General features: G+C 40.8%; 1 protein-coding gene across 2 annotated transcripts in view; it reads left to right on the forward strand.

Moving 5' to 3' along the window:
• MAP1B (microtubule associated protein 1B) overlaps positions 1-20,725 on the forward strand; it is a 70,327-nt gene extending 49,602 nt beyond the window's left edge. The window contains exons 3-8 of one of the 2 annotated variants that reach the window (XM_074165915.1): positions 328-410; positions 6,198-6,338; positions 10,671-15,841; positions 15,944-17,298; positions 19,581-19,819; positions 20,559-20,714. In XM_074165915.1, coding sequence (XP_074022016.1) covers positions 328-410; positions 6,198-6,338; positions 10,671-15,841; positions 15,944-17,298; positions 19,581-19,819; positions 20,559-20,714 — 7,145 coding nt within the window. Of the gene's footprint in view, positions 1-327; positions 411-6,197; positions 6,339-10,670; positions 17,299-19,580; positions 19,820-20,558 lie in introns of both variants that reach the window. The other variant, XM_074165913.1, reaches the window with a different exon arrangement.
• The last annotated feature ends 4,320 nt before the right edge of the window (positions 20,726-25,045 follow it).

A 25,045-nucleotide genomic window follows, 5' to 3' on the forward strand; every position in this document is an offset into this window, starting at 1 on the left:
TCCCTGTTCTGCACCAACTCTATCAGACCAAAGTGAGTTACAGGGACTCCTCTGGCCACGGGGAAGGGACAGGACCTGGTGCTGTTGCCAGTTTGTTTTCATTACCTTGAGTTTTCTGGCACAGTGATTCTTGCCCACAGGACCACAAGCCATGGGTCCTTCTGAAGAGATGAGCAGCACAGCTGTTGCTGTGCTTGGTGTGTGCTGCTCTGGGTGACCAGAGAGCTGTCGTACAGCGGGAAGTGCAACAAGCTCATGGGAAGTGTTGGTTTAAAGCATGCTGGTTGAATTTAATTTCTCCTCTGCTTTTTCTTTCTGTGCTTGCAGGTCAGAAGATTCTTCACCACAGAAGTGATGTCTTAGAAACTGTAGTCCTGATCAATCCCTCAGATGAAGCAGTTAGTACTGAGGTAAGTCAAAAATACTTCAAAGCTCCATTAAGTGGACAGGATGAGAGCAGTGAAGCAAAGTACTTGAGAAGATTCTTGAATATCAGTTGCTGCTTTCCAGCTTAGTGACTGACAAACCCCAATACTGTCTTTCAGAGTCTTAGCAGACTAGGAGTAGGTCCTAATTGTGGATGAAAGGACAGGTTAGGAGCAAGTATAATGAAAAACATCAACCATCCCTTGATTTTCTTCCGGGTTTCCCAGTCTCCTGACAAAATGTCAGGCACATACAACAGAAACACACCTCTGAACCCAGCACTTCTTTCGTCATAATGCACCAAATTCCCTTCTTGATGAAGTTCAGGCAGCTGTGGTGAAACTGCATCTGCTTTTCTTCTGCTTCTCCATTGTTTTGTAGCTCTGGATGCCTATTTTATTAATCAGAAAAGTGCCTGAAGGTGCCCTGAGACAAATTCAGGTCTTTGCAAAGAATTAGCAGCTATGTGATGGTGACTTTAGGTTGATCTATCTGTCCTTCAAAAAGCATGTGACATGATCAATGGGCTCTGGAGAGTTCCCAGAAGATGACTGCCAATTCCTTATGAACTCACTGGAGTAGAGTCAAAGAACTGAGCATGTAGATCAAGACAAAATCAACAAATTTAGCTAGCAAGACTGAAGGTTGAAAAAATAAGGATAATTGCATTGCTAGTCTGTGTTGGGAAGCATTAACATGATATAATTTCTTTTGGGAAATGAAGCAGCTCTGCTTGTGGTACCTAGTGAAAGATCAGTTTGTTACCAATCTTAAGTCATATTAAATACACACAGGAGGAAGGACTCCAAAACAAATTAAATTTCTGAAGCTGTAAAAGTTTAAATAAGTAAGTCACTTTAGTTAATGGCAGGTCATTCACTAAAAAACTATGAGTAAAAACTGTGGGTAGCACTTCTTAATACCTTCAGACTAAATTTAGAGTAAAAAGCTATATAGTGTGTGTGTGTTTAAGCAGGGGTAGAGCTGAAGAAAGTGCCTAAAGTAGGGAAATGCCATTTCTGTCGCTGTTGCTTGTCGTACCTTTGATGGATGACCACATGGAAGAACACGGTCTGAGGCCCATTAATGACTTCTGAACCATGGCTTTACTTTACTCTTTTGGCTCTGAAAGATGTCTGGCTAGGTTACTGTTAATTTCCTCTTACTAGACTGAGGGAGGCAATCTTTTCTTTGCTTTCATCTTGCCAAACGGGTCACAGCCAGAACTTACAAGCTGAGGTTTACCTTGGCTGACCAAGCAAGACTCTGACTGGACACAAGCCAGAAAAAGACAATAAGAAAGAGGCAGGAGAATTAAATTGGAAGTTGGAATAGACATACTCTGCTCTTAATGGCAAATAGAAAACTTAGTTTTATATATCAAGAGATTTCCAGGTTGCATCTAGGGAGACAGTGATATGGCATGGAGCTCTGACTTTGAACAAGAGGAATTTGAATCTATCCATTCAGGAAAACCAAAGGAAAGTTATATTAAAAGAAATTCCTGTTAGTCTGGCTGGTAATAGTCATACTGCTGGTAGTCTGAGCATGGTGCAGCAGTGCAGAGTTCATTTGGAGGCCTGTAACTAGAGGTGTTTCCCAGGGGTCAGTACTGGGTCCGGTCTTCTTCAATATATTCATCAGCGACCTGGATGAGGGGTTAGAGTGTTCCCTCAGTAAGTTTGCTGATGATACAAAACTGGGAGGGGTGGCTGACACACCAGAAGGCTGTGCTGCCACTCAGCAAGACATAGACAGGCTGGAGAGTTGGGCAGTGAGAAACCTGATGAAATTCAACAAGGACAAGTGTAGGGTGCTGTAGTTGGGGAGGAATAATCCCATAAACTGGTACAGGTTAGGGGCTGACCTGCTGGAAAGCAGCTCTGTAGAGAGAGGTCTTGCGGTCCTGGTCGTCAAGTTGACCATGAGCCAGAAATGTGCCCTTGTGGCCAAGAAGGCCAGTGGTCTACTGGGCTGCATTACAAAGGGTGTGGCCAGCAGGTCGAGGGAGGTTATCCTCCCCCTCTACTCTGCCCTGGTGAGGCCCCATCTGGAGCACTGTGTCCAGTTCTGGGCCCCCCAGTTCAAGAAGGACAAGGAACTACTGAAAGAGTCCAGCGGAGGGCTATAAAGATGATCAAGGGAATGGAGCATCTCTTTTATGAGGAAAGACTGAGAGACGTGGGTCTGTTTAGCCTGGAGAAGAGATGACTCAGAGGGGACCTCATCAATGTTTATAAATATCTAAAGATGGCTGTCAAGAGGATGGGGTCAGGCTCTTCTCAGTGGTGCCTGGTGACAGGACAAAAGGTAACACAGGAACAGCTGGAACACAGGAAGTTCCGTCTGAATGGAAAAACTTCTTTACTTCGAGGGTGGCAGAGCACTGGAACAGGCTGCCCAGAGAGGTTGTGGAGTCTCCTTCTCTGGAGATATTCAAAACCCACCTGGATACATTCTGATCTAGCCTGCTTTAGGTGAACTGCTTTGGCCAGGGGGGTTGAACTAGATGATCTCTGAAGGTCCCTTCCAAACCCTACAATTCTGCGATTCTGTGATTGTGTTCTTTCAAATGCCAAAGTACCTCCCAGAAGAGAGAGGCACAAAGGGAGGGGGACTGCAGTTTCCCAAAGAAAATAAGTTTCTGAAACACCCATCAACACTTCTTCCTTCTTAAGATCTCACTCTGTTGCTCTAACACTCTGTAACTGAAAGTCTGGGAAACTGCTGATCTGCCAACACTCCTGTCCCTGTTCACATTCCATCTTTACCTCCGTTTTGACTGAGGCTACGTCTTGCTGTTCACTTCATTCAAACAATTTGGGACTTCAGCCAAGGGTAAAGCTGAACAGAATCATCACCTTGCAGTATTTCTTCTGAAATGGAGTGGTCTTGAAGTCAGGAGACCGGTAGTCCTTCAGGAAGCCTTGATTATACCCAGACACAGAATTTATGTGTCTTTCGAAGGTCTTTCGCATGTATCATACATTATGCTCTGTAATCTGCAAGCATTTATTTACTTTTTTCCTTGCCATACTTTGCTAGCTCTGCAGAGCCTATTTCATCATCAATTGATAAAATAGGCTGAAGGGGAGTTATATGACAGTCACATATCAGTGATTCACAAGTCAGAAAATAATTTTGCTGTTGGAAAACCGGGTGAGTTTACACATAAATTGGCAGACCGCCCAGCACTGCTGCCAGCAACAACAGAAAACATAGAAGAGGAGCCAGTTCTTTTGTGATTCTAATGCAGTTAAAACAGACAAGACTTGAGTGACACACATCAGACAGTGGCTGCACTCATCTATATTTTCGTCTGAAATAGAAATAGAAGCACTCAATCCAGCAAGGATTTTGCTGAATGTATAATTATGTAGTGCAATTACTGACAGACCAGCATCAGTCCTGCGTTTAGTTAAAGGAACTTTCTGCAGCTCAGTGTCAGGTTCACAATGAAAATGTGGTAGAGTTGGGACCTTCTTTCAGATACATACCTTTCAGTGCTCAGCAGAGATTCAGGTTGAGCCTTCCTGGCTCAGCCTCCCTGATGTGAGCAGGAGTTACTTAGAACAACTGATTACTTAACAATCAGTATAAAAAATTGAAGGAATAGCTAGCTCAGAGAGCTGAGGTGATTATGTCTTCTCCATGGAGATGGAGCTTGGATGCAATACCATGTGGAGTTGTTCCAGATGGACTCTCCTCATTTAGTTTAATACGTGAATAGTCTTGTTCTGGAATCACTATTCTGGTTTAACTTAATTCCTCCTTAAACAGAGGAATTAGCACACTTGAAATTCATACCTTACCTTAGGCTGAATTGATTTTTTTAGGTGTTGGACAAGACTTCTGAAGTATTAGGAAAAAATTTACACAACAGTATAGAATCTTGCAAAGATTTTATTTAGTTTTGTTCTTAAATTTAAGTTGAATCCAGCCAACCGAAGTATACTGAATATATAGATTTCTTTTAGCTTGCAAGTAAATCTCCCCCTGTGGGGGAAACAGCAATTATGAGTAGCTGTAGTGAGGGTCAAGTAAAGTAACAAGCTTCTACTTTAAAGTGGTTAAGAATCATAGAATCATAGAATCATCCAGGTTGGAAGAGACCCTTGGGATCATCGAGTCCAACCATCAACCCCACTCTACAAAGTTCTTCCCTATATCATATCCCCCAACACCACATCTAAACGTCTCTTAAATACATCCAGGGGTGGTGACTCAGCCACCTCCCTGGGCAGCCTATTCCAATGCCCGACCACTCTTTCTGTGAAAAATTCTTTCCTAATGTTCAGTCTAAACCTACCCTGTTGGAGCTTGAAGCCATTCCCTCTTGTTCTGTCATTAATTACCTGCGCGAAGAGACCAGCACCAACCTCTCTACAGTGTCCTTTCAAGTAGTTGTAGAGAGTGATGAGGTCTCCCCTCAGCCTCCTCTTCCTCATACTAAACAGTCCCAGCTCCCTCAACCACTCTTCATATGATTTGTTTTCCAGGCCCTTCACCAGCTTCATTGCCCTCCTCTGCACTCGCTCCAGCACCTCAATATCTCTCTTGTATTGAGGTGACCAAAACTGGACACAAGACTCGAGGTGTGGCCTCACCAGTGCTGAGTACAGGGGCACAATCACCTCCCTACTTCTGCTGGTCACGCTATTTCTAATACAAGCCAGGATGCCGTTGGCTTTCTTGGCCACCTGGGCACACTGCCGGCTCATATTCAGCCGCTTGTCAATTAGAACCCCCAGGTCTCTTTCTTCCAGGCAGATTTCCAACCACTCTGCCCCAAGCCTGTAGCGCTGCATGGGGTTGTTGTGGCCCAAGTGCAGAACCTGGCACTTGCCCTTGTTGAAACTCATGCCATTGATTTTGGCCCAATGATCCAATCTATCTAGGTCTCTCTGTAGAGCTTCCCTATCCTCCTGGGAATCAACACTCCTGCTTAGCTTGGTGTCATGAGTTAAGAGTTACTTCAAAATGCAGAAGAAGGTTATTTCTCAGTAGCAAGCCTATTTGTGCTATCAGGCATTCACTTAATTTACTACTGTGTATTGAAAAAGGTCTTGGGCTCGCACACATTAAAAGCTTACAGTGTCCATAGTTAGTGACATCATGAGATGTATATGGTGCCTGTGACTGTAACTGAGTGCTTGAAGTTCAAGTTTATGATCAAGGTAAAGCAGAATCTTGTCTTAACTTTCTAGATGCTTCATGTTGCAACAGGATGACAATCTAAATATGACACTTTTATGTGTGATTTGTGGCTGTTACTTTTCAGTGACGTTTTCACAACTTAATTGGCAAGTAATGTTGTACTCTGGGAAAAGAAGAGCAGCCTTCCAAAAACTGAGTCTGACACACACAGTTGTCCCTCATTAGCACCTGGGACACAGTTTGCCAAGACTGTCCCAATGCAGTGCTATTAAAATTCACCAGGAGTTATATAATGAATAAGCTTGTTAATTAAAAATATTATTTTTTCATTCAAATTTTATTCCATTCTGCTCCTTGGTCTTTTTTCCATGTCATTAGTTTGATATAACGTCAGACCTTCTCTCTAGTTGCTTCTTCTCCCTCCTTTTTTCCCTTTTGCACCTTTCTCTTTGTCTTTTGTAAACAGCACTATAACTTGATAATGTTTTGACAGTCCCAGGAAACGCTGGTGCAAAATATATTTCACATTAGGAGAGATAAACTGTACATTTTCAGCAGAATATTGAAACGCATGGTAACTCCCGTTACTGATGTATTCCTCTCCTTCACTCTAGGTGCGCTTGATGATCACAGACGCTGCAAGACACAAGCTCCTTGTACTAACTGGACAGTGCTTTGAAAACACAGGAGAACTCATTCTTCAGTCAGGGTCCTTCTCCTTCCAGAACTTCATTGAGATCTTCACGGATCAAGAGGTGTGTTCAGAAAAGTGTCTTCCATACATTCTCGTGTGATGGCAGAGGTTTCTAGAAGACAAAATGGCATTCTGTGTTGTTAGAGTTAGCATCGGCAGCCTGATGCTTATGCTCTTTAATCTTCATTATTGGCTTTCTTTTAAAACATTTATTTAATTTACTTTAGACTTGATGTAAATTGCTTAACAAAAGCATTCGATTTTAATTTGGGGAATTAAATTGTAACTTCCAGGAACAGAAAATTAAGGAACCTTTTGACAATGTAAGGAGATACTGCCATGTTTAAAATATACACATTGTTTATCTCAGGTGCACATACAAAGCTGTCAAATTGATCTTGACAACAGGTTCTTGCCTGGTAGCAGCTAAGTAATAGGTGACATTAAATAAGACAGAGACTGTCTGTTGGAAGAACTGTAGTTTTTTGCACCAACTACCTGCTTGACTTCTTTATAGTACTGTTTAAAATTTGACCAGTGAAATCTGTAAATCTTGTGACTTCTACATACTAAAAAGATAAGCATGAAGTATGCTAGTATTTAATGCCATTTGTTTCATGACTTGTTATTTTGCTGTCTTGCTTAATGTACTGTGTCTGAAAGCTCCCATAGGGCAGGAACCCATAGTAAACAGGCTGTCACACTTAATTTGGCTGCTGTGTAAAGTATATATTTAAATAAACTATATGGCTGCATCCCTAGGAATTTAGTTTCCAAAATTAATTAGGAGCATGCCAGTGGAGTGAGATTTGGAAGTTCAGCACTGAAAAAGCAAAGTTTACATGAGCTCTGGCATGACCTTATTGTATTCATTTCATCCTATTCTCAAAGCATATGGTTGTAGGGTTGGGAAAGAGCTGGGTTCCTGCTCACGGAAACATGCATGACGCCTAAAACTCACTGGGAGTTCGCAGAGTTACTTTTCTATGAAATTGCAAAACCAAGCTCCTTGCATCTCTGCCTAATTAGCAACACATAATTGCTTTATGACTAAATACAAAACTAGGGGGAAACCTTACTGTTACTGTTAGGAAGCAAAATTGTTGGCTGGAAAGCGGAGGGGTGGTGGTTGGCCATGAGTTACAGACATCCAGGGATTGCCACAGTGGTGGGCGTATAGGGCATATTCCCGTGGGCTATGAGTAAGGCTCACTTGGCTCATCCCTGTGGCTGGCAGCAAGCTCACCAGCCAGACAGCATGCCTCTTTGAAAGTGTTGGCTTCCAGCCTATTGTTTCTGAAGCCTTGGGCTTTCACTGCTTCTACAAGGTTTCACAAAAGCAAAAAAAAAATATCACATTTGCCATACTGCAGGCTGTGTATGTGACATTGTTAAGGGGTCCCATTACTGGCAAATTTTTAGTTGGTCTACAAATTGGAAAAAAGGCTAGATAAAAAAGCTAGGAAAAAAAAAAGTGGTTCATAGTTTTCTAGGTGGTGAACAGAAGACAGAATTCCTGTGGTGTCCTGATCCTGGTCGACTTGGCAGTGTTAGGTTTACAGTTGGACTCAATGATCTTAAGGGTCTTTTCCAACCTAAATGACTCTGTGATTCCATAATCACGTAAGGTTTGAAGAGCACTGTGTAGAGTTGGTATTTTTGGCCTCTGTCCATTTTTATTTCACCGAACCAAACCTGAGCTATGGTCATGAGATGTGCTTACAAATAAATAAATACCCTTTGGGAGATACTCTTAGGAGGTTTAACTCAGAAATTCACCTGTAGCCTGCAGAACTCCCTGCAGGGAATGTCTAAAAGTGACATTTTCAACCTCTGCTGTGCCAGAAAATTGAAGATGTCCCATTCCACTGCCTCTGCAACAACAGCTAGCAGAGAAAAAGCTTTCTTTTTACCTTTGTGGTACAGGGTAGGAAATGATCTTGTGTTTTCTCTGAGCAACCAGCTTGCTGTGTGCCTTTGTCAGCTGTGAAATGTTTAAAACTTGAGGATCCCTCAACAGATATCTCTCAGTGCTTGAAAAGATGATCAGGTTCACAGATACTTTTGTTTGCTCCCGGAGTGACTTTGGATCTGGAGAAGAGAAGGAGCAGTTACATCTCTGTGTTATCAAAATAGCATAAGCAGTGGAACTGTTGATATCCTTGGTGTCACCATTTGAAATGCAAATCCATTGAGTCCTTTTCTGGGGCACTCCTGAACTTGTTATTCCTAATAGATATGATCTATGTCTGGAATAATTGTTCTCCAGCTTTCCACTGGCCTGCTCTACCAGTGGCTTAGCACTGCCTGCATTATGTGTGCCAACATCTAGGAGGAAAGAAAGTCAGAATTTAGGAGTATGAAGCAGAAATCCAGATATAGTATAACATAAACCAGAGAGGACTAACCCCAAACCGTGGCCCATTATATATTTGTTAGCCCAGTGTATTTCCATCTGATTTTTTTTATCTAGCCAGAAAATTGGCCCTACATGAGAAACAGTCTGTGCTCAAGTTATCTCCTTATGTATGCAACAGACTTGGATTTATTCATGCAGAGGAAGTGATCTTTTACTACTTTTGTTTCTCCCTAATAATGTATTTTCAACCCTGACAAAAGACACAGCACAAGGAGTATACTTGACATCCTAAATCCATTTCAGAGCTGTGGTCTGAGCTGTCCCTCTTCTCTTATTTCTGCAATTTGCAACAGGAATGGTTCTCCAATTTTCCTTATTTTTCATCTTTTTCAGCCTTTTCTCTTTTTATTTTGTTTTGCTTTGTTTTTTTCTTTGCTTCTTTTCAGACAAAGGCATATCTGACATATGGGTGAGATTTATTTATACTCGTGTCAAATGGTTTGGATACTAAGTAAGACTGGCAAAGGAAGATAGAAAATATTTATTTCTGTTTTATTTAGGTGTTGGTTGAATTATTTTTGTTTGGATAACAGCCACTGCATCTTTGTTGGATTTTATTTTTGGTAAATGCTGAAAATAAATTATGTAACACAAAGAAAGGAAGTGAGACATACACACAGAGAGGCCCAAAGAGATTTACTGCAATCAAACATCATTAATTTTTTATATATTAATTTCTTCTGCTGATTCAAATTATTCAGCTGTAGAATAATCTGTATCATCTTTATGAAAACTGTTCTTATAGCTTGAACTGACAATTGAGTCTCTGCAAAGAAGGTTGTGGCATTTTGCATGAAGCTGTGCTGGCATGTTTTGCACTGATATTTTATGTCTGAATCACTTCTTTAAAGAAAAAGTTTACATAATTTGGTGGTCTCTTTGTTAAGAGCAAGCAGAACAGAAATGGGATATATTTAACCTAATTGCCAGTAAAACCAAAAAAAATTCAAATCAAAAAGTACCTGTGGAACTGGGAGAAAGTAAAAAATATGTCATACTTTTCCATGTTTGTTTGTCTACTAATCTGGGACCATCAAATATTGTTTTTCAGTTCAGGCTGGAACAGAACAACAGCTTTTAATACTATGGCATAGAACTTCTTGTTTTCTGAGCTTCAGCAGCTGGTTTTGGTACTAGCATGTTAACAAATACTGTCAAAATTAATGGAGTTATTCTGAATTTCAACTTTTGTGGTTCATGAGTTTAAAGTCAAAATAATTGCAAGAACATTTTTAACCCTAACACTTTTTTTTTCTGTCTCTTTCTTTAGTCCTGTACCTCATAGTCTCAGAAATACAAAACTTGTGTCTGTTTGCATTTCTGAAGCAAAAACTTGTTTCTTAGTGATCTGAAAAAGTCCTGCAGTCAGTCATGTTAATCTGGGAGTGGTGCCGGCTTTTCAGGAGCCAGCCTGCAGAAAAAAACTGCAGTAACGATGGTATGGAGGAATATATCCCATAACAGAAAGGATGAGGAAGGTGGCTGCCCCTGGGAGGATGCTGGCCTCCTCTGGGTTGCAGATACTTTCTGCCCGTTAAGAGGATGATAGCCAGTCCTTAAATATTTGGCTGGCTCTTCCAGATGGACTGAGACAGCAGGGAGACTCATGAGCCAGTGGTAGATATAGTGGCAGCTCCAGCAGAATTAGCCTCATAGTCCTCATACTCTCTCAGTATGAAAGCTTGTACCATCCTCCTATAAAAGGTGGAGGTGGGAAGGGAAAACCTTGGGGCACTGTTGTCCTTTGCGCAATAGGAACCAGGAATAAGGTCCTTATTTGTATTTAAAAAAAATATAGTAGTAAGCTAATTGTGGTAACAGGTTCCTTTGGCTTCTAGGATGGGTACTCACCAGTGTAGAAGTGAATGAAAAGGTTTTTATCTATCTCATCAGGAAATATCATGTTCTGACATTATTTGTCATTAAAAAATGAATTTACATGCATCTTCTTGTGTTTTTGTTTTACAACCCTAGATTGGTGAATTATTGAGCACCACACACCCTGCCAATAAAGCCAGCCTAACTCTTTTCTGCCCTGAGGAAGGAGACTGGAAAAATTCGAACCTTGACAGACACAACCTTCAAGACTTTATTAACATTAAACTCAATTCAGCTTCTATATTGCCTGAAATGGAAGGACTCTCTGAATTCACAGAGTATCTGTCAGAATCAGTAGAAGTGCCATCTCCCTTTGACATTTTGGAACCTCCAGCCTCAGGAGGCTTCTTGAAACTCTCCAAACCATGCTGTTATATTTTCCCAGGCGGAAGAGGGGACTCTGCATTGTTTGCCGTGAACGGATTCAACATGCTTATCAATGGAGGATCTGAAAGAAAATCCTGCTTTTGGAAACTTATCCGGCACTTGGACAGAGTAGATTCCATTCTGCTCACTCACATCGGAGATGACAACCTGCCAGGAATCAATAGCATGCTTCAGCGGAAAATAGCCGAACTAGAAGAGGAACAGTCCCAAGGGTCCACTACCAACAGTGACTGGATGAAAAATCTGATCTCACCTGATTTAGGAGTTGTATTCCTTAATGTACCTGAGAACCTGAGGAACCTGGATCCTAGTTTTAGAGTAAAAAGGAGCGTAGAAGAAGCTTGTTTTACTCTCCAGTATTTAAATAAACTGTCTATGAAACCAGAACCTCTTTTCAGAAATGTGGGAAATACCATTGACCCCATCATTTTATTTCAGAAAATGGGAGTTGGCAAGCTTGAGATGTATGTGCTTAATCCTGTCAAAAATAGCAAAGAGATGCAATATTTTATGCAGCAGTGGAGTGGTAGTAACAAAGACAAAGCTGAATTCCTGCTACCAAATGGCCAGGAACTAGACATTCCATTATCCTACTTCACTTCTGTCTCATCCCTGATTGTGTGGCATCCAGCTAATCCTGCAGAAAAAATAATCCGAGTTCTGTTTCCTGGAAACAGCACGCAGTATAATATTCTAGAAGGACTGGAAAAACTCAAACACTTAGACTTCCTTAAACAACCAATGGTTACACAGAAAGACCTAACTGGCAACATTGCTAGTCCAGCTGTGAAACAAGCAAAGCTGAAGCAACGAACAGACAGCAAGGAGAGCCTCAAGCCTGCTGCAAAGACACCACCAAGCAAGCCTGTCAGAAAAGAATCTAAAGAAGAAACACCAGAGCCTGTGAAGCCTAGTCCAGCACTGGAAAAGCCTCAGAAGTTGGAAAGCAAAGAAAAAGTTCTGGTTAAAAAAGAGAAACCAGCAAAAGTGGAGACCAAGCCTATAGTGGCAGAAAAAGACATAACAAGTAAAGAAGAGCAGTTAGTAAAATCTGAAACTCCTGAAAAACAAGGTACAGATGTAAAACCAAAAGTGTCCAAGGAGAAGCCAGTGAAAAAGGAGGTCAAAGCTAAACCTGAGGAAAAGAAGGAGGAAAAAGAAAAACCAAAGAAAGACATTTCTAAAAAAGAGGAGAAAACACCCATCAAAAAAGAGGAGAAAACACCCATCAAAAAAGAGGAAAAACCCAAAAAAGAAGAGATCAAGAAAGAAGTTAAAAAAGAGGTGAAAAAGGAAGAGAAGAAGGAAACAAAGAAGGAAGTAAAGAAAGAAGCTTCACCAAAGGAAGTTAAAAAAGAAGCTAAAAAAGAAGAGAAGAAGGAAATTAAGAAGGAAGAAAAAGAAGCCAAAAAGGACATAAAAAAGGTTCCTAAAGAAACAAAGAAGACAGCTACTCCTTCAACTGATGCCAAAAAGCCAGCAGCAAAGCCTAAACCACAAAAGAAGGATGAACCTGCTAAAAAAGAAGCGGTACCTGCTGGAAAGCCAAAGGAAAAAGGAAAAGTCAAGACTGTGAAGAAGGAGATCAAAGTCAGTGGAGCACAAGCTGCCCTTGCAGCAGTTGGAGTTGCTGCCACAACTGTAGCAGCTGTAGCAGCTGCAGAAATTACAGCCAGTGGAAAGGAACTTGAAGCAGAGAGATCCCTTATGTCTTCACCAGAGGATTTAACAAAGGATTTTGAGGAATTAAAAGCTGAAGAAGTAGAAACAACAAAAGAAACAAAACCTCAAGTTGCACTTACAGAAGATGAACTGAAATTCACTGGCACAGTACAAAAAGAGGCCTTTGAAGTACAAAAAGAAAAATTAGATAATGAAGGACCTACTGAGTCCTCTGATGAAGGCATAACTACTACAGAGGCTGAGGGTGAGTGTGAACAGACACCCGAAGAATTGGAACCTGTGGAAAAGCACAGGGTTGATGACAATGAAAAGTTTGAAGATGAGGGAACTGGCTTGGAAGAATCATCTGAAGCAGGAGATTACGAGGAAAAGGCAGAGACAGAAGAAGCTGAAGAACGAGGTGAAGACGAAGAAGCAAAGACACCACTGGACACCACAAAACCATATATGGAGGAAGGAAGAACAATTGAAGAGAGCTCAGAAGATATAACGGCTGAAGCAGATGCTAACATTAAAGATGAAAAATACATTGAAAAGGCAGATTATGAAGCATCAGATGAACTGGCTGAGGAAGACAGGGAAGAAGCAATAGAAAAGGCAGAAACTGAAGAGACTGAAGAGGAGGAAGACAAAGCAGAAGACATCAGAGACGAAGAGGAAACTGAAAAAATAGAAGCTGAGGAAGATTATGTGATGGCTGTGGTAGACAAAGCTGCAGAAGCTGGTGAAGTTGAAGATAAATATGGCCTACTTATAATTACACCAACAAAACGCTCAGAGCTTCAGTCCCCAGCAGTTGAACCAGCATCTTCTATCCATGATGAGACATTACCTGGTGGTTCAGAAAGTGAAGCCACTGTTTCTGATGAAGAAAACAGAGAAGATCAACCTGAGGAATTCACTGCTACTTCAGGTTACACACAGTCTACCATCGAAATATCCAGTGAACCAACCCCAATGGATGAAATGTCAACACCCCGGGATGTCATGAGTGACGAAACTAACAATGAGGAAAGTGAGTCACCCTCTCAAGAGTATGTCAACATTACCAAGTATGAGACATCACTGTACTCTCAAGAGTTTGGCAGACCTAAACTTTCTCCACTTCCAGATGCTTTTAATGGATTGTCTGAAGGATCCAAAACAGAAGCCACAGAAGGTAAAGACTATAATGCCTCAGCTTCCACCATCTCACCACCTTCTTCATTAGAGGAAGACAAATTCTGCAAATCTGCATTCCAAGACGTATACCGACAAAAAGAAAGTGAAATCCAAGGCACTGATAAATCAGAAATCAAAGAACCCCGTCAAGAAGATGTTGGTGGAAAACGTAGTCCAGCCACGAGTCCAGCTGACAGTTTGTCCCCTCCATCACCTGTTGCCAAAACACCACTGAGTGAACGTAGCGTGAACTTTTCACTCACTCCCAATGAGATCAATGTCTCATCTGAGCCTGCCTCCACTGCTACATTGCCTGATGTACGTCAAGAAGTTGCTGAAGAGCACTGTGCAAGCCCTGAAGATAAAACATTAGAAGTAGCATCTCCCTCACAGTCTGCTGCTGGTAGCGCTGGCCACACACCTTATTACCAGTCTCCCACTGATGAAAAGTCCAGTCAGCTTCCTTCTGAAACCAGTGAAAAGTCAACAGATGCTCCTGTGAGCTTTGAATTCAGTGAAGTCAAAGATGAGTCTGGAAAACCCAGAATAAGCCCTATGGATGAGCCTGTGCCAGATTCAGAATCTCCTATTGAAAAAGTTCTCTCACCTCTACGGAGTCCACCACTGATAGGTTCAGAGGCCACTTATGATACATTTTTGAGTGCTGATTTAAAGTCTCCAACGACAGATTACAGAAGTCCTTCTGAGGAGAAACCTGAGAAAGAAAAATCACCTGTTCAGATGAGCCCAAGTTCTGAAACCAGCTCTGCAGGCCTTTTCCAAGAAAAACAAGATGAAAAAAGCATGGAGTTTATGGTAATTAAGGAAGGCTTTAGCCTAGAAAGAAAAATGGAAGATACAGAACCCAGCAGCTCCCAGTCCTCACTGGTCTTGGATGAGCGAAAGTTAGCAGGTGATCTCTCGCCTACTCAAATAGATATCAGTCAGTTTGGTTCTTTAAAAGAAGATACCAAAATGTCTATTTCTGAAGGCACTGTTTCTGACAAGTCTGCAACTCCTGTTGATGAGGTTATAGCAGAAGACACCTATTCCCATATAGAAGGAGTAGCTTCTGTCTCTACAGCATCTGTGGCTACTAGTTCATTTCCAGAACCAACTACTGATGATGTATCTCCTTCTTTGCATGCTGAGGTTGGATCTCCTCACTCTACTGAAGTTGATGATTCCCTTTCAGTGTCAGTGGTACAAACACCAACAACTTTTCAGGAAACAGAAATGTCTCCATCTAAGGAAGAGTGCCCAAGGCCCATGTCAATTTCTCCACCAGATTTCTCACCTAAAACTGCAAAATCAAGAATGCTGGTGCAAGATCACAGATCTCCTGAGCAGTCAACTATGTCAGTAGAATTTGGTCAGGAGTCCCCTGAGCAGTCTTTAGCAATGGATTTTAGTAGGCAGTCTCCAGAATATCCTACTGTAGGCACTAGTATACATCATATATCTGAAAATGGACCAACAGAAGTGGATTATAGCCCTTCAGATATACAGGAGCCTACTTTTGCACGGAAGATTTCCCCTGTGGAGCAGTCATCTTACTCTCAGGAGAAAGATATTTCAGAAATTATTTCAGTTTCTCAAATTGAAGCGTCATCCTCAACTTCATCAGCTCATACACCTTCCCAGGTAACTTCACCACTGCCAGAGGAAACTTTTTCAGGTGCTGTTCCACCCAGAGATATGTCACTACATTCTTCTTTTACCTCAGAAAAGATGCAGAGCCTAGGAGAAAAGCTGTCACCGAAGTCTGACCTATCTCCATTAACTCCAAGGGAGTCTTCCCCTCTGTACTCTCCTAGTTTTCCAGATTCACCTTCTGCAATCACAGAAGCAGTGTCAGCTAGTCACACTCCTTCATTGTCACTGCAAATGTCCTCTGTCAAAGCATTTGGTTACCAGGAACCCCTAACAAAGCACAGTCCAGAACCTTCACTCAGCCCAGAAAAAGAAGATTCAGAGAAAAGCAGGTCACCGGAAGAACTTAGTTATTCTTATGAGGCCACAGAGAAAACTACTAGGTCACCAGAGGATATTAGCTACTCCTATGAGGCAGCTGGAAAATCTATTAGATCACCTCAGACCACAGATTATTCCTATGAGACAACTGGGAAAACTAGTAGGTCACCTGAGGCCACAGATTATTCCTATGAGATAGTTGCAAAAAATATGAGGTCATCTGACGGCACAGATTATTCCTATGAGATGACAGGGAAAACCACCAGGTCACCAGGGGCGATGGATTATTCCTATGAAACAACTGGGAAAGCCACCAGGTCCCCTAGAGCCACAGATTATTCCTATGAGACAACAGGGAAAACCACCAAATCACCTGAGGCCACAGATTATTCCTATGAGATAATTGGGAAAACCACCAGATCACCTGAGGCCTCAGATTATTCCTATGACAGAACTGCGAAAACTACAAGATCACCTGATACTATCGATTACTCCTATGAGACAACAGGGAAAACCACTAAGTCACCAGAAGCCACTAGCTACTGCTATGAGACAACGGGGAGAACCACCAGGTCACCAGAGGCCATGGCTTACCCCTGTGAGACAACTGGGAAAGCCTCCAGTTCACCTGAAGCCACAGATTACTCATTTGAGACAACTGGGAGAGCCTCCCGGTCACCTGAAGCCAGTAGCTATTCCTATGAAGCAAGCGCTTATTTCACTCCAGGAAAATCATTAGCAGAATCCCGCCAAGATGTTGATTTATGCCTTGTGTCCTCTTGTGAATATAAACATCCCAAAACCGAACTTTCACCCTCATTTATCAACCCAAACCCACTTGAGTGGTTTGCAAGTGAAGAACAGTCCCAAGATCAAGAGATGCTATTAACTCATTCTGGGGGAGCCCAGCCGCCTTCTGGGGGAAAGCAGCAAGGGCGGCAGTGTGATGAAACGCCTCCCACATCCGTGAGTGAGTCTGCCCCATCTCAGACTGATTCAGATGTTCCGCCCGAGACTGAGGAATGTCCTTCCATCACTGCAGATGCTAACATTGACTCGGAAGATGAATCAGAAACTATTCCAACTGACAAGACAATTACATACAAACACATTGACCCGCCACCTGTCCCAATGCAGGATCACAGCCCTTCCCCTAGGCACCCTGACGTTTCCATGGTTGATCCAGAGGCTCTGCCTGTTGATCAGAATTTGGGTAAACCTTTGAAGAAGGACCTCAAAGAAAAGACAAAGACAAAAAAGCAGGGTACTAAGACCAAGTCGTCTTCTCCTGTTAAAAAAAGTGATGGTAAATCAAAACAAGTGGCTTCACCAAAGCCAGCAATAAAAGAATCTTTAGACAAAATTTCCAAAGCAGCTTCTCAAAAAAAGAAGGAGTCTGTGGAAAAGTTAACGAAAAATATAGTTTCTCCAGAATTAAAGTCTCGAGTGGAAGAGAAAGATAAGGACACCAAGAATGCAGCAAATACAACATCGAAGTCAGCAAAGACTGCAACCACAGGTAAAGACAGATAGCAGTTCCCTAGTGTTAAGATTTTCTTAGTTGTTGTAGTGAAGTTGATTTGCCTTTCTATCAGCTGATAATGTGGTTTGTAGCAAATCCCCAAAGAAAGTCCAGGTTTAAAATATAAATCCAGTGTGCAAAGGCCATAATTAAATGCATGAAATTCACTAAATTAACTTTTGTGATCTGAGAAACTTGATGGGTCAATTTGCTCAGAGAGTACATAAAATATAAAGAACTTTATATCAGCTGACTAAACTGTTAACCAGCTAATAGAATTAAAAGTACCACTTTTGTAGGTGAAGTGAAATCAGTAGCAAAGTGAACCACTTTATTCATTGTAAGAAACAAGTAGGCACAATTCTCTCAACGTAAATTACTGCAATTTAATATTGTGGGAGGCAAAGGTACTATCAGCCATTGGATGCTCTTATTACTTTGCTGGATTAATTTTAAAAAGAGTATCTTAAAAAATTATAACAGTAGTAAGAGCTCTTTCAGTGAACTGATCAGGTACATCACATAATCTGGTTAAAGTCTTACGCCATCAGTGATGACTAAACATACAGAAAGTTAATGTCATTTTGAAAGACTGTTGTGTATTCTAAGTAGTAATAAAATATGAATTAGATTACCGAAGGAGACATTGTGCTAATCTGTTGTTTCCGGCAGATCTTGTTAGAGAGTGTTTGGGGGATACTTTGATTTTGCTGTTGTCAGGACTCATGTTCTGTTGAAAGCTTTTTTTACAAGAAGCAGGTCTGGGATTCAGTACAAACAAACCAGCTTTCAACTGTCTTTAGCTTCCCCATTTTAAGTGGCCCACTGGTCCTTTCTCATACCATCGTTTGCATGTCTCTGCTTGTAGATGCATTTCAAAGCAGCAATATAGGTCCTCGTGCTTTACATTTCTCCAGCACTTTAGCTTTATATGAGGTTCCTCTTCCTTAAAGCATACTTCTCAGGTATATGCTAGAGCAGAAGACAAGGCTCTATTTGATAATGATATTTAAGTGTAAAATGTAATGCCTGATATTTTATCCAGTGTTGGTTTCCACAGTCCAGAAAGGTATATGACAGAGTTTTTATGATAAAAGATTTTGTAACATAAACAGTAGTAAAAAGTCTTTAATTTAGGAAATCTTATCATATCATGATGCTTATTTGGCATGTTGCCCTATGATGTACAGCAGGACATGCTAGACAACTGTTACAGACTTTGCTGGCTTTATAATTGTGGCCCTAAATAGAGTGTATTGCTCAGATAATTGTTTACTGAACTTCATCCTTTGTAACAACACGAGCAGGCTAGTAGAACATAAATGGTGATCATCTGGATAAAATTACTGGTTGAATCCTGATTTTCAGTTCACACCATGATTCAGCGGTAGCAAAGGCCGCTGGTTTTAGATAGGATTTTTAAACCTTGAACTTGCTTTCCACTGGAGCTCTTATTACAGCAAGTACTAAGCTACATACAGGAGCAAAACATGCTCCCCCCTACTCTTTTTGATAAGTGGCTAATTTGTGTATGCAAATAACGATCCAGTAGGCAAACAAACACTTGTTCTCAGTTCCCTCAAGTAATTGCTTTACAAGTTTCTCTGTTCCCCCAAGTTCCTCGTTACCTCTCTTTCTGCTCACATGTAGTACCTTACTGATGTGCCTGTAAGGTAGTCTGAGCATATCAACAATTACCTTGTGCTGATACCCCAAATCTCAGGACTGCTTCAAATCTGCATGGAACCCTATGTGACCTTAGGTTTTATAGCTGTGCATACCTGATACTTTCAAAAGGCTGTACTTCTTAACCTGAAAAGTAATACCACCATTTATTGAATGGTAATTCAGTAATCACGGCCCTCCATAGTAATTTTTGGATAATAGTAGTATATTACTGGGAAAGATTCAGTGAATTTTTGGTTATGTGGTAGTGAGGTTTTATTGTATTACGTAGTTACAGTTATTCAGGTTTTTCCTCCCATTACAATCATAATAGGGAAACGACAAAACTGGAACGTGTCATTAGATGTGGGAGGGTAATGCCATTAATTGGACACATCTCACTTCAGCAGTTGTAACAGTAACTAATAAATCATAGAATCATAGAATTGTCTAGGTTGGAAGGGACCTTTAAGATCATCTAGTCCAACCGTCAACCTAACACTGATAAAAAACCATCACTAAACCATGTCACTAAGCACTAAGTCTTTTAAATACCTCCAGTGTATGTTTTTAACCCACCTGTGATATATTCTTTTGTTGTTTGATTTCCAAAGGACCTGGGAATACTAAGGTGGTAAAATCTACAGCAGTGCCTCCAGGACCTCCAGTGTATTTGGACCTGGTGTACATTCCCAACCACAGCAACAGCAAGAACGTCGATGTTGAGTTTTTCAAGAGGGTGCGGTCATCCTACTACGTTGTGAGCGGGAACGATTCTGCAGCTGATGAGCCTAGCAGGGCTGTTCTGGACTCCCTGCTTGAGGGCAAGGCGCAGTGGGAGACTAACATGCAGGTAGGCTCTTCACTAGTATCTCCACCTGGAAATTTAATCTTCTCTGGGATGCAACAATGGGAAGCCAGGGTGCCTCTGGAGTGGACGGTGGCTGCCGGCGAATGGGGTCGCCAGGCTTTGCACTATGTTTCACTGATGATGTGAGAGGACACCCGAGTGAAGCACAGAGCTGCATCACACTCGGCTGCTCCTCCGTTTCTGGCCCTTCTGACCTGCTTCTGGTGAATAAAACAGTTGAGAGCTGGTTTACAGTGCCATTTCACTGTTTCATCTGGTTACTGTCCCATATGTGATCTGAGTTTGGAAACACTGTGTTTTGTAAGTAGGAAAGAAAAGTGAATGTTTCACGGTTTATATGTAATCACGTACACTTGGAAACTTAGTGTACCTTTCCATCACGATCAATAAATTAACAAAATGTTTGGCCATAATCTGAAGACCTGTCAGTGCAGACTACAGACTGCTACTTCTCTGGAAATCTGAGAACACCTTCAACATCAACACATCTCAACACCTTACAAAACCAAGGTTTTGTTTTTATAAACTACTTCTTTGCAGTAATTATGCCTTACCTATGTGTTCATTTTATACCTATTTTATTCACCCATTTATTCAAGTATTTATTGCATAAAGACCCAATCCTTCCAAAAGGGAAGCACATTTGTTGGCTGGGGCTTCTTGTTTTTCTTATCATCTGTTTCTGTTGTTCATTCCTCGGGACTTCTGTTCTGTGTTGTAGGTTACCTTAATCCCAACCCATGACTCAGAAGTGATGAGGGAATGGTACCAAGAGACCCATGAGAAACAGCAGGACCTCAACATCATGGTTTTGGCAAGCAGCAGCACTGTTGTTATGCAAGATGAATCTTTTCCTGCATGCAAGATTGAACTGTAAGAACGAGACCATGCACCACAAAATTAAACTTTGTTTCCAGAAATTCTTCAGTTCGAAAACACCTTTTCTAAAAATTCAACCCATCTATTTCAACTGCTGAACTAGATACCTGCCAAATGCTATACTGTGTCACGGTGATGCAAGTCACTAATATTTTTCAGTCTTTGCTGATTGCTAAGGGAAATAATAGTATTCCCATAATAGGGTTCAAATTACTGTGAAAATACAGATCCAGTTTCATCTCCACTGAACGTTTGGAAACCATGCACTAGCAACCCCAACTGACTTCTGCCAGGTAGAGGCATTTGCCCTCTAAAGAAACACAAAGAGAGAGAAAGAGAGAGAGGGGTAGGAGGAGGAAGAAATAAGTAATTAGATCTGCATTAGTCTCATGGCAACTGATATATCACTTTTACTGAATTCCGCTTATGCTCTCATTGAAAATAAAGCTTTAAATTTGTATCATCAATCTGAGCTATCACAAGGGGGATCTTTTTTTTTTTTTTTTTTTTTTTTACAGAATTAAGTTGGTTGGAAAATAAAAAGAAACCGAATGTGGCTAGGAAGAGATGTACAACCTAAACGCTCATCAGCAGTTTTCCACTTTAATTTGAACTCTGCATACTGACATACCACAACAATCATAGGCCAAATATGCACGTAGTCTGCACCCCATCCAGCAGTCTGAAACCTTTCTTTCAACATGCAGAATTGTTGGTCTAAGGCATGCTCCCAGTGAAAGGCCAGTCACTCCAGCCAGACATGACTAGTCCACATGCTTGAACACCCATGTCCACTTTCAATTAACTGAAGCAGAATACCAAAGCAGTCGGGAGTACATACAGTAGACAATTTGCCTTAGAAAGTGACTTGAATGTACAAAGGAACTTTATGCACTTATTTTTTAATGTTGAGACAGCAAATTTATAAAACATCTGTGTAGGATCATAGTTACACCAGTAAAGTGTCAATGTGCATGTGTGGTACTAGAAACCTATCTGACTGGTCAAATGGCTTGGTGCTATGAAATACATATGTTAGTTATATGAACGCTTCATTGATGCACCTGGACAGCTCACAAGGCAAGGCGAGCATTTTTTTGAAAGCTTCTTTTGTACTGTGGAAGCAAGATTGAAGGGGTGTCCAGTATCAGAGTTACCAAACTTAGTGAATCATTCAGAATGATGAAAAATGTTACCTGCAAGCCTGTACAGTATCCAACCTTCCTTTGTCTTACCTTATTTTATTTTTTTAATTTAAGAGTGAATATGGGAACAAATGTACAGAAACCTTTTTTTTAGTGCTGTGTGAACTTTTAATAGATGAACTTTTAACAAACATTTTCATTTACAGGAAAATGCAAAGAGAATTTTTTCTGGTGAAGGCAATTTTTTTAGTAGTTTTGTAAGATAAATGAATAATGTTGTTTAAGGTTCTGGTGAGAATGGATATTGAAGTAAAATTTATTGAAAATAGTCAACTGCCAGTACCTTTTGGGGGAGTTGAAGGGCACCCTGGTGGTAAAAATTAGTCTATCGATGATGATAGAAAATGGGATTTGAAAAGGTGGTTGCATAATACTACAAGGGTGTAACCTACATTCTCAACCCTCACAAGATCTTGAAAAAGACAGAATAAGCAATAAGTTAAAATAAATCTCCCTTTCCTCTTTCCTTTCTTTCCTTTCCTTTCCTTTCCTTTCCTTTCCTTTCCTTTCCTTCCTTTCCTTTTCCTTTCCTTTCCTTTCCTTTCCTTTCCTTTCCTTTTCCTTTCCTTTCCTTTCCTTTCCTTTCCTTTCCTTTCCTTTCCTTTTCCTTTCCTTTCCTTTCCTTTCCTTTCCTTTCTTCCTTTCCTTTCCTTTCCTTTCCTTTCCCTTTCCTTTCCCTTTTTCCTTTCCTTTCCCTTTCCTTTCCCTTTCCTTTCCTTTCCTTTCCTTTCCTTTCCTTTCCTTTCCTTTCCTTCTTTCCTTTTCCTTTCCTTTCCTTTCCTTTCCTTTCCTTTCCTTTCCTTTCCTTTCCTTTTCCTTTCCTTTCCTTTCCTTTCCTTTCCTTTCCTTTCCTTTCCTTTCCTTTCCCTTTTTCCCTTTCCTTTCCCTTCCCTCCCTCCCCTCCCCTCTCCCTCTCCTCTCCTCTCCTCTCCTCTCCTCTCCTCTCCTCTCCTCTCCTCTCCTCTCCTCTCCTCTCCTCTCCTCTCCTCTCCTCTCCTCTCCTCTCCTCTCCTCTCCTCTCCTCTCCTCTCCTCTCCTCTCCTCTCCTCTCCTCTTCCTCTCCTCTCCTCTCCTCTCCTCTCCTCTCCTCTCCTCTCCTCTCCTCTTTCCTCTCATTTCCTCTCATTTCATTTCATTTCCTCTCATTTCTTCCTCTTCTTTTACTCTTCCTCTTCCTTTCTTCTTCCTTTCCTCTCCACTTTCCTTGCCTCTTCTTTACTTTTCTTCCTGTCTTTCCTCCTTCCTCTCCTCCTTCCTTTCCTTCTCTAGACTGCTTGCAGAGGAACAGCAGCACTGTTCTGTGATTAAGACATTTTGGGATTTTTTAGTCTCAGAAGTTTTACCCAAATTAAAAAAACCTTGTAGAGGTTTTCAAATCTGAATTTAAAGTTCTAAAGGCCTCCAGAATGGAGATACATGCTGGTTTGTATGATTCACCATTATGAATGGTATTAAGTTTCATAATGTAGTGAACTATGATCTCATTTTATTTTCTTTACTTAAGAATTTATTTCAATTTTACATTGTTAGGATATTTTAGTTTAATAGGGATGTGTTTGCACACCTAATTTCTATGAGGGTGTTTTTATACTGCTTTAGGGTCCTTAAATGTGGGCCTCCTGAGGCCCATGTAATGCTGTGAATTACTCTTTGTCAGTTGTTGGGGATTTTGATTTATTTTTTAATGTCTTCTCCTTTTTTTAGGTATGTCTAGCAATGGTGTTTTATTTATTGCTATACCTTTTAAGTTGTTAAGAATAACTCAGAATGACTATGGCTCAAAAGGCAGATCAAAATGTATTGTGAAAACAAGCATATTTGCTGGGCTTATAATCATCCTCTTAAAATAGCTTTTGTAATACATAGTCTACAAAGTTATAGGCAAAATGTTTGGCAGAATAGTTGTAATATTTCTACAATTCTTTCTGCTTTGTCTACTTTCTTATCCAGGTCAAACTCTTCAAGTGGGTGGGAACAGATTTTCTGATTTTCTGACAGTATCTGAAACAGTTTGTAATTCTGCTTTAAGTACAGCAGTGGTCCTGAGACTAATCTCACTTATGCCACTTACTCCTGTGAATCAGGAGCAATTTCACTACATCAGGGAAGTTACAATCATTTGGTCCTACTGTAAATGAAATTGGAATCAAGCCTTAAGTCTCCCCAAGCAAGTTTGTGATGGCTCAAGCACTTGTTTTACTTTTAAAATAATAATAAGACAGTTACAGCTGATGTTAAAGTGTATTCGCTTTTTTGCTGCTACAAAAATATTAAAACCCCGGTCTGGCTATTCTGAGGTATTGCAATGCCTGTTCCATCCATTCCCTTTCAAATGGCAATGGCGCCAGGGTGCAACACAGCGATGAACTCCTCCATTAACTCCTCTTGCCCTTAATGTCTTTCCTGCCTGTGGAACTAATCTAATTGTGCTAGTCCTAATACTACACAATTAGTTTAGTGTAACAGTCATCAAAATGTACCGTGTACATTAACGATGAGTGCTGTTGATCAGCATAGATTTCTAGGAGCATGGTTTGTTATTGATTACTCTAATTATAAAGATTCAATATCTGAGTGTAAAGGACACTCCATTTAAATGATGGTATTACCCATAACAGCATCCTCAGTCATGATCTGTATGCTGTTACTGTATTGCTTAATATAATTCAATGAAGAATTAACTATGGGGATCCCACCCCACTCCTGAACTTGGATAGGGCTTCTCTTGCATGCCTTTTCCAAAGGGGTGGGCCTAACTTCATTGACCTCTATTTTCACCTTATTTTTCACAGAAATTACTTTTGATTTTTCTTTTACTTACTTTACATACTGTGGTGAATGGAGATAACTATGTATATGAATGTGGGGATTTTTTAATTGTCTATGATAGCTTATGCATTTTAGGAGAGTTCTGGTACTCATTTACTAAGATTTAATCAATTTGTTAATTGAATTTTCAGTACCTCCCACCACAAGCAAGTCAGCTCCAAAGAGCGCTTACTGTGCATTTGGGATGTTTCTGTCATACTCTTCTCTTTGTTCATCTGTCGCCAGAGGTTCTTGCTCAGTAATGGTGTTTTGAGAGAAATAGTAATTTTGTTGGACTGGGTTTATTAGAAAAGGA

The sequence above is a fragment of the Numenius arquata genome, chromosome Z, assembly GCF_964106895.1.
Source record: "Numenius arquata chromosome Z, bNumArq3.hap1.1, whole genome shotgun sequence".
Taxonomy (NCBI): Eukaryota; Metazoa; Chordata; class Aves; order Charadriiformes; family Scolopacidae; genus Numenius; species Numenius arquata.